Source organism: Hyperolius riggenbachi, chromosome 1, assembly GCF_040937935.1.
Source record: "Hyperolius riggenbachi isolate aHypRig1 chromosome 1, aHypRig1.pri, whole genome shotgun sequence".
Classification (NCBI taxonomy): domain Eukaryota; kingdom Metazoa; phylum Chordata; class Amphibia; order Anura; family Hyperoliidae; genus Hyperolius; species Hyperolius riggenbachi.
Window position 1 is genome coordinate 270,656,849 of NC_090646.1, and position 19,084 is coordinate 270,675,932.

General features: G+C 43.0%; 1 protein-coding gene across 1 annotated transcript in view; it reads left to right on the plus strand.

Annotated features, from left to right (window-relative positions):
- The window catches only part of MRPL1 (mitochondrial ribosomal protein L1), a 61,627-nt gene that overhangs the window by 29,384 nt on the left and 13,159 nt on the right, over window positions 1-19,084 (plus strand). The window contains exons 6-7 of the mRNA XM_068233566.1: window positions 7,707-7,818; window positions 11,678-11,778. Of these exons, the coding sequence (XP_068089667.1) occupies window positions 7,707-7,818; window positions 11,678-11,778 (213 nt within the window). The remainder of the gene's footprint in view (window positions 1-7,706; window positions 7,819-11,677; window positions 11,779-19,084) is intronic.

Sequence of the window (19,084 nt, forward strand, 5' to 3'; positions counted from 1 at the left end):
TCTCTCTCTCTCTCTCTCTCTCTGCCTTTCTGCTGTCTCTCTCTCTATCTCTCTCTGCCTTTCTGCTGTCTCTTTTTCTATCTCTCTCTCTGCCTTTCTGCTGTCTCTCTCTCTCTCTCTCTGCCTTTCTGCTGTCTCTCTCTCTCTCTCTGCCTTTCTGCTGTCTCTCTCTCTCTCTCTGCCTTTCTGCTGTCTCTCTCTCTCTCTCTCTCTCTCTGCCTTTCTGCTCTCTCTCTCTCTCTCTCTCTCTCTCTCTCTCTCTCTCTCTGTCTTTCTGCTGTCTCTCTCTCTCTCTCTCTCTCTCTCTCTCTCTCTCTCTCTCTGCCTTTCTGCTGTCTCTGTCTTTCTGCTGTCTGTCTCTCTCTCTCTCTCTGCCTTTCTGCTGTCTCTCTGCCTTTCTGCTGTCTGTCTCTCTCTCTCTCTCTCTCTGCCTTTCTGCTGTCTTTTTCTCTCTCTCTTGCTCTCACTCTCTGCCACTCTGCTGATCCTCTCTTTGCTGTCTCTCTCTCTCTGCCTTTCTACTGCCCTCCCCACACACGGGCACCCCCCTCCTGCCCATTGTCACCCTCTCCCACCCACTGGCACCCTCCTGCAAAAATGGAGCTGCTGACTTTAGGAAAAAGTCGCCCTGTGTAATACAATGTAACTATGGAAAGATGGATATCATTTTAAAGCTCTCTTTCTCCTCTTTCTGACGACCCCTACATCGTCGCCCTACACCTTTTAGTTTTTTTCTATTTTCGCGATCGAAATCGCTGCCGCGGCACTTTCAATCGCGAAAATAGCGAAAACTAAAAGGCGTAGGGCGGCGATATATATATCATTGGAAAGAGGAGAAAGAGAGCTTTGAAATGATATGCATCTTTCCATAGTTTCTGCACTGCTCGGAGTCCCTTTAATATTCCTGTTAAAATGCATTTAGAATAAAATAATTCTTAGAATAATTACCACCCACAGAAAGCCTAATTGGTGGTAAAAAACGTATAGATCATTTTGTTGAGATAAGCAGTAATAGTTATTGGCAAAGGACTTGAAGGAGCGCTGAAAGTTGAAAATTTCTCTGGTTCTTAAAGGAGTTAAGAGCCAAAAATAACTCTCCCCCACTCTACTTATCCGGGGCTACCTCCAGCTTCTTGCCACAGCTCCACTTTCAGCCGTTGGCCCGGGTTCCCCGCTGGTGCAGAGGGCGAACGCAAGGTCGTTTCTACCGCGCGAGCACTGCTGTCAATGAAGCCCACGTTGTCAGCGGTGTACTTCGCAGGATGCCTGCGCAGGATTACTGCGCCTGCGCAGTACATTGCTGACAAAGTGGACTTGATTGACAGCGGCATTCACGCAGGCGCATTAGAGTAGGTTGGCCTCTGCACCGCCGGGGACCCCGGGCCGGCGGCTGCTTGTGGAGCTGTCAGTGTGGGACATGTCAACTGCAAGGGGCTGGAGGAAGCCTAGGTAAGTAGAGCAGGGGGGCAGTTATTTTTGGCAGGTGACTCCTTTTAAGGGGAAAAAACCTTCAGTGGTCAACTAGTTAAGCTATATTACGACCACTTGAAGCCTGCCAGGTCCCAGGTGTCAACCTGTAATGTTTTGACCTTGAACTGGCTCTGCATAGATGCTCACCTCCTCTTCAGCAGTCTCCAGTTGCCTGCTCTCTGCTAGAGATTGATCAACCAGGAGGAATGGCTTCTGCTGACAGAGCAATTGCTTTCCTACCTGAATACCCATGTGACTGCAGGCGGATCTCCCAGGCTGACTGGTCACCAGCAGGCAGCTGTAGGTTGCTGTTTTATACAAATTGTTTATATGCATAATTACTTTAAAGCAATGTTTCATGAAATGCATATAAAATAGACTATGGCAGAACTGGAACTTTAAAGAAGCATTCCACAAAGCATTAAATAGTAACTGTTAGCCCCAAAACTGAAAATGAAATCTCTCTTGCAATCTTTTATTTACTATTTAAATGAGCCAAAAAGGCATTGTAGAAGTTAAAAATCAATATAATTTTTTTACTATGTATCCTTTTACCCCAGCTCCGGACGCAAAGCCGCATAGCAGATACTGCTGAGCATGCATAGCATGCCTAGCTCTGCCCGACCCCCCTCTCCCCCCCAGGTCCAGGTGCCGATATATGCTCACTCCAAACAGCTGACCGCTCTGACACGGAGAGAGAGCGGGAGCACTTCCAGCGCAGCCACCGCATAGCAGCCGCCGAGGAGTCACATGTGAGAGATGCACGTGCATCTCTCACATGTGACTCCTCGGCGGCTGCTATGCGGTGGCTGCGCTGGAAGTGCTCCCGCTCTCTCTTGTTGTCAGAGCGGTCAGCTGTTTGGAGTGAGCATATATCGGCACCTGGACCTAGGGGGGAGAGGGGGGTCGGGCAGAGCTAGGCATGCTATGCATGCTCAGCAGTATCTGCTATGCGGCTTTGCGTCCGGAGCTGGGGTAAAAGGATACATAGTAAGAAAATTATATTGATTTTTAACTTCTACAATGCCTTTTTGGCTCATTTAAATAGTAAATAAAAGATTGCAAGAGAGATTTCATTTTCAGTTTTGGGGCTAACAGTTACTCTTTAAATAAAAATATCACCCAGGTCACATCAGCTATTGAAATCAGTTGATGAAAGGTCACATAAACTGCTTTTTTCCCCCTCCCCCAACAAGTTTGTCTTCATTTCCATTTAAATGACTTGCCAGAAGGGGTTTCTATACCTTTTGCTGTGCTTACAAATACAATTCTCTTATGCTGGGAATACACGGTTCGTTTTTGCCTTCGTTTAAACCTTCGATTCGTTCGGTAAACGAATCGAGTGTTGAAAACGTATGTGAAAATAGTCATAATCTCATTATAGTTTCGATTAATAGACCCCAAAAACGAACGACTAGTGATCGAACATGTTTGATATTATCTCTCTTTATCCATCTAATCGAGCCATTGGTAGGCTTGATGGCTGTTCAGATCGATTATATATTCGTTTATGCTAGTCCGTCCCTGTAAAAAGGGATTTTCGTTTCGTTTCTTTGCAGCCTTCGATCATTGGAAAAACGAAACCATCAGAATCGAAAAAAAAAAACGAAACCGTGGGTGGTGATATTAACCGTATGATCGATTATTTCGGGATCGAAAAGGACAAAAGGCACAATCGAAACGAAGGTTTAAACGAAGGCAAAAACGAACCGTGTATTCCCAGCATTAGACAAAAGCCTTTGTTCCACAAGGTGACTCAATTATCTGTGAATCCCTCAGTCAAGCTATTTATCTCCAGTTATCTCTCCAACTACAGTAATTCTCAAACATTAGGGCCGGTTCACACAGGCTTCCTCAGGCCTGTCGGTCAAATGCTTTTCTGCAAGCCTGCAGGAAAGAATTTGACATCTTCTGGTGGATTTTCCTCTTAAAAACCAGAACAATTTTCACATTTCAGCACTGCTTCCATTCATTCGGCAATACCTTTATCACACCTTAATGATCTATGCATTGTTTTTTTTCACCATGAATTAAGCTTTTTTTTGGGTGGTACTTTCTGCTAAGAATTATTTTATTTTTTATGCATTTTAAATTATACTTTAGCGCTCCCAAATTTTAAAAGTTGGAGCAGGCATGTGTGGCAGGCAGACCTCATGCCCACTGCCCCCCCCCTTTCTCCATCTCCCTCCGTTACATTGTAAAGTCTGCCTGAAGCTGCTTCCAGGTTGGCCAGGATTGGTGAGCAGTGCATAGGCGTTGTCCGGCGATGTGCGTCCATGATCGCACGCCCGTGAACTCTCTGTGCATGTGCACCACATAGTCGTGACATTACAATTTACAAATTGTCTTTGAAATTGTCACTTTAGGTTTGTTATGTTTTTTTTCAATTGTGTAAAATGGCGCAGGGAAGCAGCAGAATGGGTTAATTGGCAGAAAATTTATGTTTTATTATTTTTTTTATTGGAATATTCTTTCTTGCCACTAGATGTCCCCACACATTTTCCTGTCTGGTTTGACTGCAGCTCCAGCTATGTTCCAGCCAGCAGGAAATGACAGTTAAAGCAAGTCTGAAGTAAAAATTAAAACTCGCCTAAGGAGAGGGAAGGCTCTGGGTCCTATAGAGTCTTCCTGTTTACCTCACGGTCTCCGCATTCCAGCGCTGATCCCTGGTTCAAGTCCCCCGCCGCAGGAGGCTTCGGAAGTCTTCAGGAGCACTCGAGCTCCCGAAGACAGGCGGATCTATACTGCGCACACTCGAGTGCGCAAGAGAGGGTGCGCGGACATGTGCAGTATGGGGCGGCCCGTTTTCGGAAGCCTGGGTACTTCCGAAAACTCCCGAAGCCCACCCAACACGGAAGAGAGCAGTCTACAACCCATCGGTCATAGACTGCGAAGGGGGGAGTCTGTGGGGTACTATGAGGAGACCGGGAAGGCTCTATAGGACCCATAGCCTTCCCTTTCCTTAGGTGAGTATCTGATTTTTGTTTTTTTCATTCAGACTCCCTTTAATGTCATTTACAATGCAATGATTACTGTTGCGTGATGAAACGGTGATCATTGTCACTTTAGACACTTTGCTTTGGGAACGTATGTTTCCATTCACCAATCTGTGACCAACCAAAATAACGCAGGAGGCTGCGGGCACACGCCAGACATAAACAGTGAGGGGCGAGTATCTACGCCCCTGGTAGCTCAAGTGCGTTTTTTAGGGACGTACATACTTGTCCCAGGGGAGGGAAAGTGGTTAATGCGATAGCCTTTGAAGAACAACAACAAACAACAAATGTAGATTTCAAATTATTTATTTGGCCACAGGGTCGAATTTTTACTGCCGCTGGGGAAGTGTGCCTTCCCCAGCCTGGAAAACTCGGCAGGCATCTTTCGTGGCGCTGTACAACAGCACGCGGCATATAACAATACAAAATAAACAATACAACCGCTAATACAAGACAATGGTGGATTACCGCCGATGCAGTGAACAAATCAACTACAGATTTGTACATAGGTGGGGTGGGAGTTATCCAAACACATTACACAGCATTGAGAGACAAAAGGGGAAGAGTCGTGGTCAAAAAGCCTGACAGTCTAAAGGGTTAAGATACCTCTGACCTTGCTGTAAAATAAAATACTTTTAATGTTATTTTATTTCCATTGCTGTGACATAAATTACAGCACCTTCCTCTCTCTTTAGTGCTGCCCCCCCCCCCCCCCCCCTAGTATTCGACTGAGCAGAACATCGATGATGGACAGGGAGGAAGTGTTAGTACATCCTCCTTTCTGCCTCATCAGGAACACCCAGTTATTAGTACACTATCCTTCTGAGCTAAATTACCTCAAGATCGCACACAGCGCACCTCCCCAGCGTGCTGTGCAGATAGGAACTATTAGAGGCGAGTGAAGGGGGCGTTCCTCTTGACGGGCAGAGAGGAGGAAGTACGGATACTTCCTCCCAGCCCAAGAGCGAACTCTGCGTTACGGCTTACATCAGGGGGCAATAAAGGGGGCCGATGGTGCTGTGACTTACATGTCACAGCACAGCATATTAAAAAAAAGCAACATTCTATTTAAAAATGAGGTCAGGAGTTCTTTAAGGGATAGGACAGCAGGTAAAGCGGAGCTGTCTATGAGATGGTAGAAACTGTTGTCAGTGGTAGGAGAGTATGCTTGCCTGAACAGGTGAGTTTCAGATGAAGCCTAAAAAGAGTACTGTAAGTGTAGGCGAGTGGTGGATGTGTTGAGGGGAAGTGTCCCAGGGGAGGGAAGAGTCTTGTAAGCAGGAGTGAGAAGAGGTGATCAGGGAAGAAGACAGAAGGATATTGTTAGTAGAGTGGAGATTGCGTGTAGGATGGTATCTAGAAATAAGTTGATTTAGATTGGAATGAGCTAAGTTGTGGAGAGCTTTGTAGGCAAGGGTAAGGATTTTAAATTGTATCCTTTGTGTAAGTGGCAGCCAGTGAAGGGACTGACGGAGTGGGATAGGGCTGGAGAAGCCGGAGGAGAGGTGGAGGAGTATGGGGACGCGGAGTGGGCGGCCGGGAGGTTACATGGTTACCTGTCTGGGCGGCTGGATCTGCGTCTTCTTCCTCCATGTGCCAGTGAAGCAATAAATTGAAGCAATTTGCATCATAAAACGGTGTGCTAACCTGGACTTTCTACTTGCTTCCTCCAACGGGATGGCGATGTAACCCCGACATGTCTTCTCGGTTCCGATAACATAATATGATCAGGATCCAGGAGACCATGTCAGCATTACAGCACCACCCTATGTTAGAAGATGGCTGATGGAAGAGTCTCTTCCATCAGCCCTCTTCCACCACTCGGTGATGCTGTAAAGCTGTCTCCTGGATCCGATCACGTCATAGATGTGATCAAGACCCAGGAGGCCTGTCAGAAGTTCAGAGCTGCCGGTGGAGGAAGAGAAGAAGCCGTCCGGAACAGGTAAATATAACTGCTCCCTGCCAGCCTCTCATTTGGCTGCACTAGGCTGCCAAACAAGATATGCCCACAAAGGTTTACGTTGCACTAGCAGCTTTCAAACGAACAATTTTCGTTTTGAAGTTGCTAATAGTAATAGGTTATATCCCAGTTCAATTGCACTGTGTTGAATTCTTTTTTTGCTGGGACACTTTGTATGCATTGCTTTTGTGTGCATTTTCTGCACAAGAAATCTGAGAACTGATGTTCCCCGGTGAGCTAGTGCACACTTAGTTTTCTTTTGCAGACAAAATACTGCCAGCAGTGAAGCACTGCATGCTTTTTCTCTACCAATTATATAAGCTTCTGTGACGGAAAGTGCACAGAAAACTGACAAACCAAGTGTGCTTCCCGCCAAAAGGTTTGAGCCCCATTTTGCCTTATGCTGGGCACATACTATGGGACATGTTTAACTGAATAAAATTCAGACAATATTTAAACTTTTGTATTGCAGCTAGCAGTACAGCACTATAAAGTCTGCTGCTGGAAGTTGTATATTAGATAGGATCTCTGCTGAGATCTGATCCAATGTTCAGTGGAACACTGGTAAGTGATTGGTATCAGATATCTGTGTTACTACAGCTAAATAGTATATGTCCAAAATTAATGTATGTCCTCTGTAAGATGTTACGTGAAGTATTGTAAAGCTGCCCGCATGCTATTTAACTGTGTTTTTTTAATCAGCACCGCAATAGACACGCAATCAACATTGCAATCTCCAAGAACCTACATTGCGGTTCTCGTGGTGCTGATGGTGGGAAACACAATTTCTGCCCAGTTAGACATTTTTGTCTAATCACATGTATAATTGGGCAAAATAAATATATAGTGTATGGCCAGCTTTAGCATTTTGTTTCAGGCGTTCTAGAATGTATGGCATTCTACTGAGAAAATTTATACTAAACCCCTTCCTATCACATTCATACAAATACACATTATACTGAGTTCTGATTTATTGAATGAAGCATCTGAAAGGGCCTGTAATGACTATGGTAACGGGCAGACTGCAGATATATTTTGCCTCCACCTCTACTGCATTGCCAGCACCCAGTGCACACTATTGTTAATGTTTCATGTAGTTGTATGCAGGATAAGTCATTACATATGCCACACTATAGACATGAGTTAAAAATGAATTATTTTTGTTTCTAGTATTGTATTTGGAAATATTGTCGTTTTATTGGAGCCGAATGAGACATATGCTAGGTTAATGTGTTTATTTTAGTGTTACCTTGGCTTCTAATGAGAAGATTTTATTGCAGATTCTGAAAGATGAAATACAAGCTGATTTCTTCATAGCAACACCTGATATTATTGCAAATTTAAATATTTTGAAAAACAAGCTAAGAAAAAAATTTCCGAAGTCTAAAAGAGGTATGGAAGTCAATGAGGCTGGGTATTTGTATGGTCTCAATATTGTCAAACAAATACAGCATGTTTTATAAGCAGCTCTGTTTAGTGTGAATGACAGCTGAAAGTACAATGCTATTACATACCTGATCTCTCCACTATTATTTCAGTGAAACCATAATTATGGGTCTTTACATGTCTATTGGGTCTCTACTAAAATCATATGAAGCTCTTTGTGTTTTTATTACTATCGGAGCTCCCATTTGGGATGGTTATAAGTAGTTGCTGCCCTAGCAGAAAGTAAAATAAATTTCTCTCAATTAGGACTGATGTTAGAAACAGAAAAACGTTTTGTAGTGTGGAAGGAGTTAAAACTTCTTGCAAAATTTATTGCTGTATATAAAGTGGACCTGAACTCAGAACTTCCTCTCTGCTCTAAAAGGCAAGCTACAGCATAATAACCTTTATAGCTGATACAAATCCTGCAATAAATCTGCTTCCTGCTTGCATGAAACCAGACATTTTGTTAACATCTTATGTTTACCAATTAGCGATCTACTGTGGCAGTAAGCTGACCCAGCTGAGGGATCAAATTACAACTTGTGCTTAGTCACAGATGAGTTAGGCTAAACTCTCATAGGGTGCATGTCTATATGGTTTTCTTCTGTCCTGTGCAAGAGTTCAGGTCCACTTCAGTTTTCTCTCCTGGTGACCACCAGGGTTCACAAAGTCAGCATGATCAGTGGAACCAGAGGGTAAGGGATTTTCTGCACTAACATAGACAACAATAATCAGCAGGGATTTAGACCAACACCCTTTTTGTAACTAGCTCCCACATTTTGTCTATAGTTGGGTTCATAAATACGCAGGAAATTGTGAGCGTCAAATCCATTGTGAACTGTGGTTTAATTTTACGGCTTACGACATGGCAGTGCTCACACGGAGCAAGAAAACCTTTGTAAAGTGCTTTTCTCCTGTAATTACAGATGGACATAACTTATCTGGTCATTCCATTTGTGACTTCAGATCACTTTGGCGCTAGCACTAAATTCCTATAGAAATACTGATGTTAGGGCATGGGCATTATTCACTTGGCATGTGCCAAATCCCTGACTTTAGACATGTTGATTAGGAACAAAGCATTTTGGGTTATAGACAGGAGCATCCTGTGTTCAGAATTTAAAGTATACCTGGACTGAGAGGGATATAGAGACTGCCATATGTATTTTCTTTTAAACAAAGAAGTTGCCTGATATACTCCTGATCCCTTGGACTGCAATAGTGTCTGAATCACACACCTGAAACAAGTATGCGGCTAATCCAGTCAGACTTCAGTCAAAGCACTTGATCTGCTGCATGCTTGTTCAGAGTATAGGGCTCAAAGTATTAAAGGCAGAGGATTGGCAAGACAGGCCGGCAATTTGCATGGTCAACGGAAACCCGAGGTTGAGGAAATAAATATGGCAGCTTACATAAGTCTCACACCTCGGGTTCATTTTAAAAAAGAAAAAACATATGTCGGCCTCAGTATCCCGCCCAGTCCAGGAGTGCTTTCAAAGGTCAACTGAAGCAAGAGGACTATGAAGGCTGCCATATTTATTTCTTTTTAAACAAGACAATTTGCCTGGCTATCCTGTTGATCCACTGCCCCTAATGCCGGGAATACACGGTGCGTTTCCGCGGCTCGATGGCTCGATTGATCATTTCCAACGTGTCCGATCATCCACCGGATCGATTCCGCGCTCGATACCACGGGCGGGACAATAGAAAAAGATAAGGAAAACGAGCAGAAGATAAAAGAATTGCCCGCGGGGACGAGCAGGAATCGATCCGGCATAACATTTTTATCCATAGACCCTGAGCAAGCGTGCAGCTGATCAGGTGTTTCTAACATTATTGTGAGTTCTGACAAGATTAGCGGCATGCTTGTTACTGTTATTTAGACACTACTACAGCTAAATACATCAGCAGGGCTGCCAGGCAACTGGTATTGATTATAAGGAAATAAATATGTCAGCCCCTATATTCTTCAGTTCAGTTGTCCTTTAAGGAAGCTGATGTCGGCAAAGTTCCAAATGACCTGATAAAAATGTCTGGCACCTTCATTGGCGTGTTCCGCTAAAGATCTGGAACTCCACTTCTGTGAAACGATAGGAAATATTATTTCCGAAACCATTTTTGTAAAGGAATGTTATTAAAAAATACCATTTCATTGCAGTATGCAGACAGCTGTGATTGTTCTGTCAAAATGCCAGAATATTCACTTTATACTTGCAACCATGGCAATAGAACACTGTGTGGCAGATAACAGCGTTAAAGTTTATTTTTTACATTCCCAGCCAAGAATATTTACAATTTATGTCATGGGTGTTTCATTTACAGTCAGAGGGAGTGCTCACTTCTAGAGAGATATTGTTTTTCCTCCCATATGAGCTTCACATCTTTATATCTAGTTAGCACTTCCTGTCAGCTGCAAACACAGCTGACTGAACTTGGGTACTCAGCTGCTTTAGTTATGTTTGGTAGGGTATTTGCAATGCATTTTTTGTAGTGGGAATTGATTTTCTCTTCACAAAGGTCAGGTCAGGTATTCATATTAAAAAATAAGTAAAGGTACTGCATTAATTTCCTCTATGGGCAGCATCAGACACCCTTAGCTAAACTTCTTGGGGAATGTATCACTTGGGTTTTATTTTTCTGGCAGTCTGTCATGGTTTCTGCTGAAATAAAGCAAAATATAGAGAGTGTCTTGTCTATGTGTCACCCCCCCCCCCCCCCCCCCCGCCTTTTCAATGGTGCTTTTAAGCATGCACGAACAATGCCAGTATGCGTGCTAATGCAAATATCCTTTTAGAAAACAACTTTTCCACAGTCAGATTAGAGATCACTTACTGAGGTTGGTGTACAATTGAGATCATATGCGATCCAGTAAACCTAGATTTGGTTAATTAAATTGCTATAAGTTGACAGAGATCTCCAGGGAGCAGGAGGTTTTGGTGCTGGTGAATTGGGCTTTGGACCTCAGTTACAATGATGTATCAGTAACATGGAAGGGGGCTGGGGAATTGGGCTTGAAAAGTTCTTGGTTGAGGTGTGGTGGAGTGGACAGCATTGAAAGTGAGTATTGGTTTGGGTCGGAGAATTGTGGATATGGTAGGTAGTGGTTTGTATTATCCAGTAGTTAAAGCCAAAGTAAAACCAGAATTGAAAAAGGCAAATTCTCAAACTCCATTTTGTTTGTTAGCATAAATATCATAAATGTTACTTGTGAAACTGAATATTTTGCCCACATCTATGCAAAACCTGCAGTGCCTTTGTAGTTTCCTGTGAGCAGATAAAGGTATCACATCCTATGTTTTGTAAAATATAAGTTCACCTAATTCTGTAGACACATGGGGTGCAATGCAGAAAAGGCCAGTAAGTTTGCCATGTTCAGGTATCGTACAGCAATTTTACCTGTCCTAATGCCTGAGGAGCACTGCCTGTTATTCCATTAGCGCTACAAGTCCCTCTGAACTTACCATTTTAGTACTGCCTACCGATATTCCTCTTTGTCTTCAGCTTTAATTAACTAATAATTCACCAACTCCAGCTGCTGTAGTTTACCTGGCATGTTTAATGGTCCCCTGGCACTTAAATTTTTGTCATATTTAGTGATTGTCTCAGATTTGTTACATACTCACCATATTTAATACAGTATATACAGTGTTGCATTATATGTTGGCACTTTATAAATACAGATAATATATACAATTTGTTAGTATACAAAGCTGAAAATACACAGTATTGTAATATTTTTGATTTTGTGCATATATATCTTGTGATCTTAGTCGTAGAATCTTAGTATTTTTTCCTCTGTTTATTTATTTTTATCTCTTTGTAGGTTCTGTGGGTTATGACATCGCCAACATGTTGAAACTGTTTCAAACTTGCTATGAGTATATAGTAGAAGATAATGGTCTTGTTCGGACTAAAATAGCAACGGTAATTCCACAAAAATGTTGCCTTCTCAAATTTCGTAGAACACATTGAAGAACAATTTCCATATGTGATGGTGCACCTGTTTCTGAGGGATGTTTTAATATTTTAAATGTCCTTCTAAATGTTGGATATGCCCATGAATAACACACTAAGCAACTTCACTGTCATAGTCTAACAGACACTTTATATAGAAAAGGAGCGCTCTATAGTGCATTAACTTAAAAAACCTTTAATACGCAAGGATAAAAACATACTCGCAAGATGTGAATCAAATATACGCTCATCAGTGGAGTGACCCGTCCGCTATTCACCCAGGCAGCTTGGTCCACACGCGCTGTGGCCAGCAGCACGGTCTCCGATCTTCCGGGAGCTTGTCTCGCGAGGGCATGGGCGGGGCCTACTCTGGACGTGCCTATTGCATCTATGCGTCTATTGTGAGTATGTTTTTATCCTTGTGTATTAAAGTTTTTTTTTAAGTTAATGCACTTTGGAGCGCTCCTTTTCTATATAGATTGTTGCACTACCCAAGTATGTGGAGAGAGCCGTGCATGGACTTGTAAAGGATTGAAAGGACTTTTGGAAGTGTGTGCACTTAGCAGTGGGAGCGCAAGGAATTGTTTGTTCGTTAACAGATGCTTTACCCTAGTTGTCATTTCAAGTACAAGTAAGGACAGGAAATGCCAGAAAGTAAAAGACATGAATACAATAAAAATAAGGAAAAGATTAAGAAAAAAATCAAATTGTATGTCATCTTAAAACCATCATTGTACTGATGCATGAATTAACAGGTAAACAATCGACATCTCATTGATGCTGATTTTTTTACCTAGATTACCACTTGTACCACGCGGTATTCAATAACATTTTAGCAGAATTACTATCAAATATCAATTTGAACACTTCTGCCACTAGTTTTGTACTACTTTATGCAGCCATTAGTTGCATACTGCTCCTGCCAGTGCCTGAACGGCCTTTCCCAATCATTGTTTAATCGATAGAACCATATAACGCCTTTTCAGTGGGCCTTCATTTTTAATATAGATTTTCATTAGATATATTTTTTCAATTAACGGTAACCTAATGTCTAAATATTAAACATATCAACCACTTTATGGCTATTTAATTCCAGTAACAATCATAAATGTCTGGCTTCAACCATTGGCCATTTTTCCATATGCTGGAAATACACGGGTCGTTTCTGAGCTGATTAGGTGGTTAGATAGATAATTTCTGACACATCCAATCACCGTTCAGTCGTTTTGCCGCTCAATTTGTCATTGAAGTGAATTGAAAAAAAGAAAAGAAAAAAACGAGCGGAAGATAAGAGAATCGAGTGAGTATCTAGTGGCAAAGCGCTCGGCGCAGAATCGAGCGCCAGAAACGACCCGTGTATTCCCAGCATTCGTTTTTAGAGATTGTAGCCATGTGCCAGCTCAGGCCATGTACTCCCACACCCAGTACAATAATTGCCTTGTGTGATGGTCATTGTTCTCTGTGTCACTTGCCCATGATACAGCACCCCTTCACAAGAATCAAAAGAAATGACTGAAGTTGTCATATGGCCACTACTGATGGACATAGTGAGGTGATGGGATACACGAGGGGAAGAGATAAGTGGAATGCAAATAATTTCATCTTGCATACAATTTGATTGGATCAATTCCAAACTGCATTCAGTCTGCATTACATTTTAATGCAAGCTTGAATTATTTGCATTTCATTGACCATATTTAATGATGGACGCATAGCCCACAGGTGGGAGTGGGCACAGTGTGTTGGTTTAGATGGGTACATGAAGGTCAGAGGAGTTGGCTCATTGGGTTCCCAGAATAAATAGGCAGTAGAAATGTTTAACTCTGATTTTTTTTTAAGAGGAATTGAATCTAAAATATAATTCTTAAGTTGGGTCTGTCCAACATGAACCAGAATCTGCAGGGGCTACACCAGATCTTTGCACAGGGCTAATCAGATTCAGAAATCAATAATTAACTGATAGCTATCCCCTGTACTACTTGAAATATTTGCTGCTCCCCTACCACCTTTATTGGGTCTCTTCAGTACATAAGGAAGCATGTTGCTAGTTGCTGGAGAAATTACCCTCAGGAGCAGATACTGTGAGTGTAATTTTTTACATGAGCAGGTATTCCTGGAGTATACTGTGTGTCATTATGAATTGTGTGAGTAATAATGTATCATCCATGAGTATACTGCCATTTCATTTTATTTACTCAGTAGCAGTAAGCCACAATCTCAGGTTAAGTACCGCCCTACTTCCTGCCGTTTTTTCTGGACTTGCTGGCTCTAAGCTGGCCTCATAAACTGCAAAGAGCTGGCACACCCGTTGTGCATTTGAGAGGCTCACAGCATGTATAAGCACACTTCCTGGTTAGCAATGCCTTGCCAGTTCATCCTGGATTTTGTCCTGGTTACTCTGGCTGTGTGTTCCCAGAATACCTGTTCTGCTTCTGTGATCCTTGTTTCTGATTGGGTTTGTTTTATCATCTGTGTTAACTGCAGCCAGCCCTGATATCTGCTTGTTTACTGACTACATTACTTGTAGCCTTGCCTACTGATTATTAGGGCTGGTTCAGACGGACGCTTGTGCAGCATTTACCGCCAGTGTTCAGGGCTTGGCGTTAAACGCTCCCATTCAAGTGAATGGGAGCGTTTGTACCAAGCTTTTACGTGCGTTTGCACGAACGCGGCGTTCGGGTCCCGATTTTCCCTGGCGTTCAAGGAGCCCCTGGAAGCTACATGTAGCTTCCAGGGGCGGTTAACCGCGACGGGTAATGTCCCTCTAGGGGAAGAAAAAACGCAAACGCATCCGAACGCAACGCGAACGCTGCTGAAAGCTCGAAAGCATCACCACCGCAACGCCAACGAACGCAACGCCTCGTAACGTCCGTCTGAACCAGCCCTTATACCAGTTGGCTGGCTTGACCGTAGCTGCCTTTGGGAGACTAGCAAGCCACAGAGAGATAGTTGTCAGTGTGCAACTACATTTAATTGTGATCTGTTTCAATCCTACCTTTGAGGAATCACAGCGAATGGGCTTAGCCAACCTTGCCCAATCGTCTTTAATCTTAACACTGCCTTATACTTTCTTACCCATGGTGTGGTGCTTGGCTTATTTTGGCAACCTTATTTTGGGTCTGCATGTGGATGCTATAAGGGCAAGGTGCCATCATGTATTGAATTATCTTACTGTTGCTTTGGTGTGCAATGCTATGTCCTGCATGCTCTGCGGTTCATTATTATGTGTATTTCTACCTGCAGTCTTCTGCTATACTATTTGCAGGATGTGCTGGCAAATGTGTATGTAATGTGTGGAGTTTACTAAAAGCTCATTCTCTAAATTCAGTGGTTACTTTATGCCACTTGTGGCTGCACTGTTATGTATGTGCACTTGATGAATCAAATGTTCATACAGGAGAAGGACCTGTGCATTTATACCCAAAGTTTGCATGGTGAGGACTAGGGCTGCACGATTTTAGGTAAGAATTGAAATTGTGATTTTTCTCTCAAAAATTGCCATTTCGATTTTTTCACGATTTTTTTTAAATCGAGCTTTGGCACTAAATTCACTATGCCCCCAGTATAGTTTAGCCAGATACTGCGGGCGGACGATTGCTTTAAGAGAATCTCCGACCAAGAATTGAACTTTATCCCAATCAGTAGCTGATACCCCATCACAAATAGATGATCAGGGGGCTCTATATGGCTGATATTGTGGTAAAACCCCTCCCACAAGAAAAGTACGTACTCTGGCAGTTTCCTGTCTGTGAGCCTTGCTGCATTGTGGGAAATACCTGTTACAGCTGTTTCCAACTGTCAAAAAACATGCAGCAGCTACATCACCTTTCAGCAGTGTTCACTGGAGTTTCTTTGTAACAGCCGGGCAGCGGGGGCGGTTCATGTGAGGGCAGCGGGGGGCGTTTCACGTGAAGACGATATAGTGATCGTCACTATCTGCAGTTTTCAGAGTGCCCGCCCGCTGCCTGCACGCTTGTCTGGCCCGCCTACCGCTGTGCGCCGATTGGCAAGAGCCGCCAGGAGCAGTGAATATGTATTATTGTTAATGAGCGGGGCGGGTCCACTCGAGCGAGCGGCACACAGCTTTACCAATCGCTGGATAGCGATTGAATGACGGCAGCGGTAGGCGGAGCTGTACAGTACAGGTCCGCCTACCGCTGCCGTCATTCCATCGCTATCCAGCGATTGGTAAAGCTGTGTGCCGCTCGCTCGAGTGGACCCGCCCCCCGCTCATTAACCATAATACATATTCACTGCTTCTGGCGGCTCTGGCCAATCGGCGCACAGCGGAAGGCGGGCCAAACAAGCGTGCGGGCAGCGGGCGGGCACTCAGAAAAACCGAGGATACTGACGATCACCAGATCGTCTTGACACAAACCGCGGTTTCGGTTTTGAACCGAAAAACCGTGCAGCCCTAGTGAGGACTCTATATGTGTGCTTGGGGCTTCCTTGTGTGAGCAATGCTGGGTGTGCAATGTGCCGTGTGACCTCGTATAAAGCGCCCCCCCAGTATGTTCCATGGAAAAAAATTAGCCTTTAGTAAAACTGGACTGATCTCTGTGAATATGAGACAAAAAGTGGAAAAGTAACAGAATAGACATGACTGCAAAATAGCAGTGCTTTATAAAAACCCAGTAAAAACTGCTACAGTTTTTATGTTCAGTGTGTGGTTTTCTGTTTGTGTTAGTTTAACCTTTTCACCTCGAAGGGTTTTTCCTCTCAAAAAACCAGAGCAATTTTCACCCGTCAGCGCTCCTTCCATTCATTCACTTATAACTTTATTACTACTTATCACAACAAAACAATCTATATCTTGGTGTTTTTTTTGCCACTGATTAGGCTTTCTTGGGGGGGGGGGGGGGGTACTTTTTGCTAAGAATTATTTTATTCTAACTCAGTTTTAATGGGAATAATAAAAAAAAATTGAAAAAATTCATTAATTCTCAGTTTTCGGCCATTATAGTTTCAAAATAAAACATGCTACCGTAATTAAAACACACACATTTTATTTGCCCATTTGTATCGGTTATTGCAACGTTTAACTTTTTTCGCTAGTACAATGTATGGCGCCAATATTTTATTAGGAAATAAAGGTGCCTTTTTTAAGTTTTTGAGTCCCTAATTACAAGCCCATAATTTATAAAGTAATTGTAGTATACAGTTTTTGTATACATATTAAAAAAGTTCAGTCCCTAAGGTAACTATTTATGTATTTTTTTTTATTTGTAATTTTTTTTAATAAAAAATAAAAAAAAATGGTAACTTTAGGGGAGTGTGGGAGGTCAGGAGTTAATACAAAAAAAAAGTAACTAGGGATGATAAACTGAGGAAAAAAAGGGGGGGGGGGGATCTAATACTACAATTTGGCCACAAGATGTCCTCAGTGGTGACTTCAGCTCCGTACTGTTAGTACGGAAACGGAAGCACTGCGTGCACGGGATTCATGAATGGCAGAGCCGTCTGAATAGACGGCTGCAGCCATTGACACGGGGAGTTAGATCAATGAATTGGTTTTCCCATTCATTAATCTAGCAGCGGGCAAACGGCGGTAATGAGCAGCGGTACCGAGCGGGGGGACGCAGCGGGAGGGACGTAGTACCTACGCCCCTGCACAGAGTTGTGGCATTTTGCAGGGGTGTAGTTACCCGTCCCGGGGGAGGGGAAATGGTTAAATTCTATATCAATACATGCAGCAGTGCATCTACATAACACTCAATATCGTAACACACTGTAGAAGAATCGCAAAGCACCTGTGATAGACTGAGCATATATACAGATGTATATTGTTCATTAACCTACCCCGGATGGGGCATTTGAAAGGGTTTTGAGACCTCACTCAAAGTTAGGGTGGGGAGTGGAAAGGTAGGAGTAGGAGTGGGAGTGTGGTGAGGGAGGGTGAGGGTAGGCGATGGAGGGGAGTGGGAGGTACAAAAAAGACATGAAAAAATATGACCATACCTAATTTTGGAAAACATAAACCTCTCTTCCCCAGTGATTTAACCGTTGGAGGGTAATCAATAACTATGGACGTCTTACGTCTCCGAAGTCCATCGAAGGAGCTGGCAGGAGCAGAGTCAAACAAAGTAACAGGTTCTGCAGCAGGTTATCAGATAGAACAATATAAAAAGGAACAAGCAAGAGGCAGAGCCAAGACAAGCCAATAGTTTCAGTAACAAGTCAGCAGGTACAAGTACAGGATCAGAATCCGGTTTACAGGAGTGTCCTGAATACTCAGGCCTAGAAGCAACAACGGGAGGAAGAGGCACTTCTTAAAGCAGACTTCCAGACTAAAGAAGAAAATCATGAAGCCTGCAAGTAAAAGAAAGTTATATTCACCTAAGAAGCCTTGTCCTGCAAAGCCGTTCCGAAGACCCCACATCACCTGACTTCCTGCGCCTGGCCCCTTCTCCACTCTCTCCCTGGAGAAAAATGCCAAGACATTTACTGTAGTAAATGTCTTTGGCATTTCTTCTGGGCTGCATGATATTTGCATTTACTCTGTAGGTCTGCTTTAAATAGTCAAATTGATTAGTAACAGGAAGCAGCTGGTGGTGTGCTTCTGCAGAAAGTGCTTCTGAATCACCCACAGACCAGAACAGGTGCTGCAAGTCTGTTTTACTGTCTATGAAAGGACACCTGCTGGTGGATGGTGGAAATCCAGCATTGCCTGGATCAAGATATAGCCACCTCTGTTGCATAGTGGAAGTCTGTGGCAGTCAAAGTCAATACTGCCACCAGCAGGCAGGAAATCGGAGTACATGATCCCTAACGAGGTGAACCCAGCCCTGAACAATGTTGGAAGTATGTCAAAGATAATAATAATGTGCCCATGTATACAACCACTGCATTTAGTGTGTGTCACATAGCTATATAGTGAGTCTCATGAAAGTGGCAGGAGTGCTTGTTAAGATCAGTTTAAGAGCAATCTGTAACAAGAATTGGAAGTGCAAACATCCTCTTGTAAACTAGAATGCTGGTACCAATGTTTAGGTATATCCTAAGCTGACTTTCCAAACTTATATTAGAGTCCATCTCCATTTTAAAAGCACTATAGTTCTTGCCTAACTTGTTTCTTCTTTTTATTGTGTGCTCTTTATTGTGAAAGACTTGTCGTAAGATCTCATAGAAGGCATTTTTAATTAAGGTGATTAATGTAATTTATTACTCTGTTGACCTATAAATGTTATGATATACTTTACTATTGGTCTGACTGAAAATTCCTGAACGTGTTCCCATTATTCCATCACCCCTTCTGCAGCAGTTATCTGTGGATTCT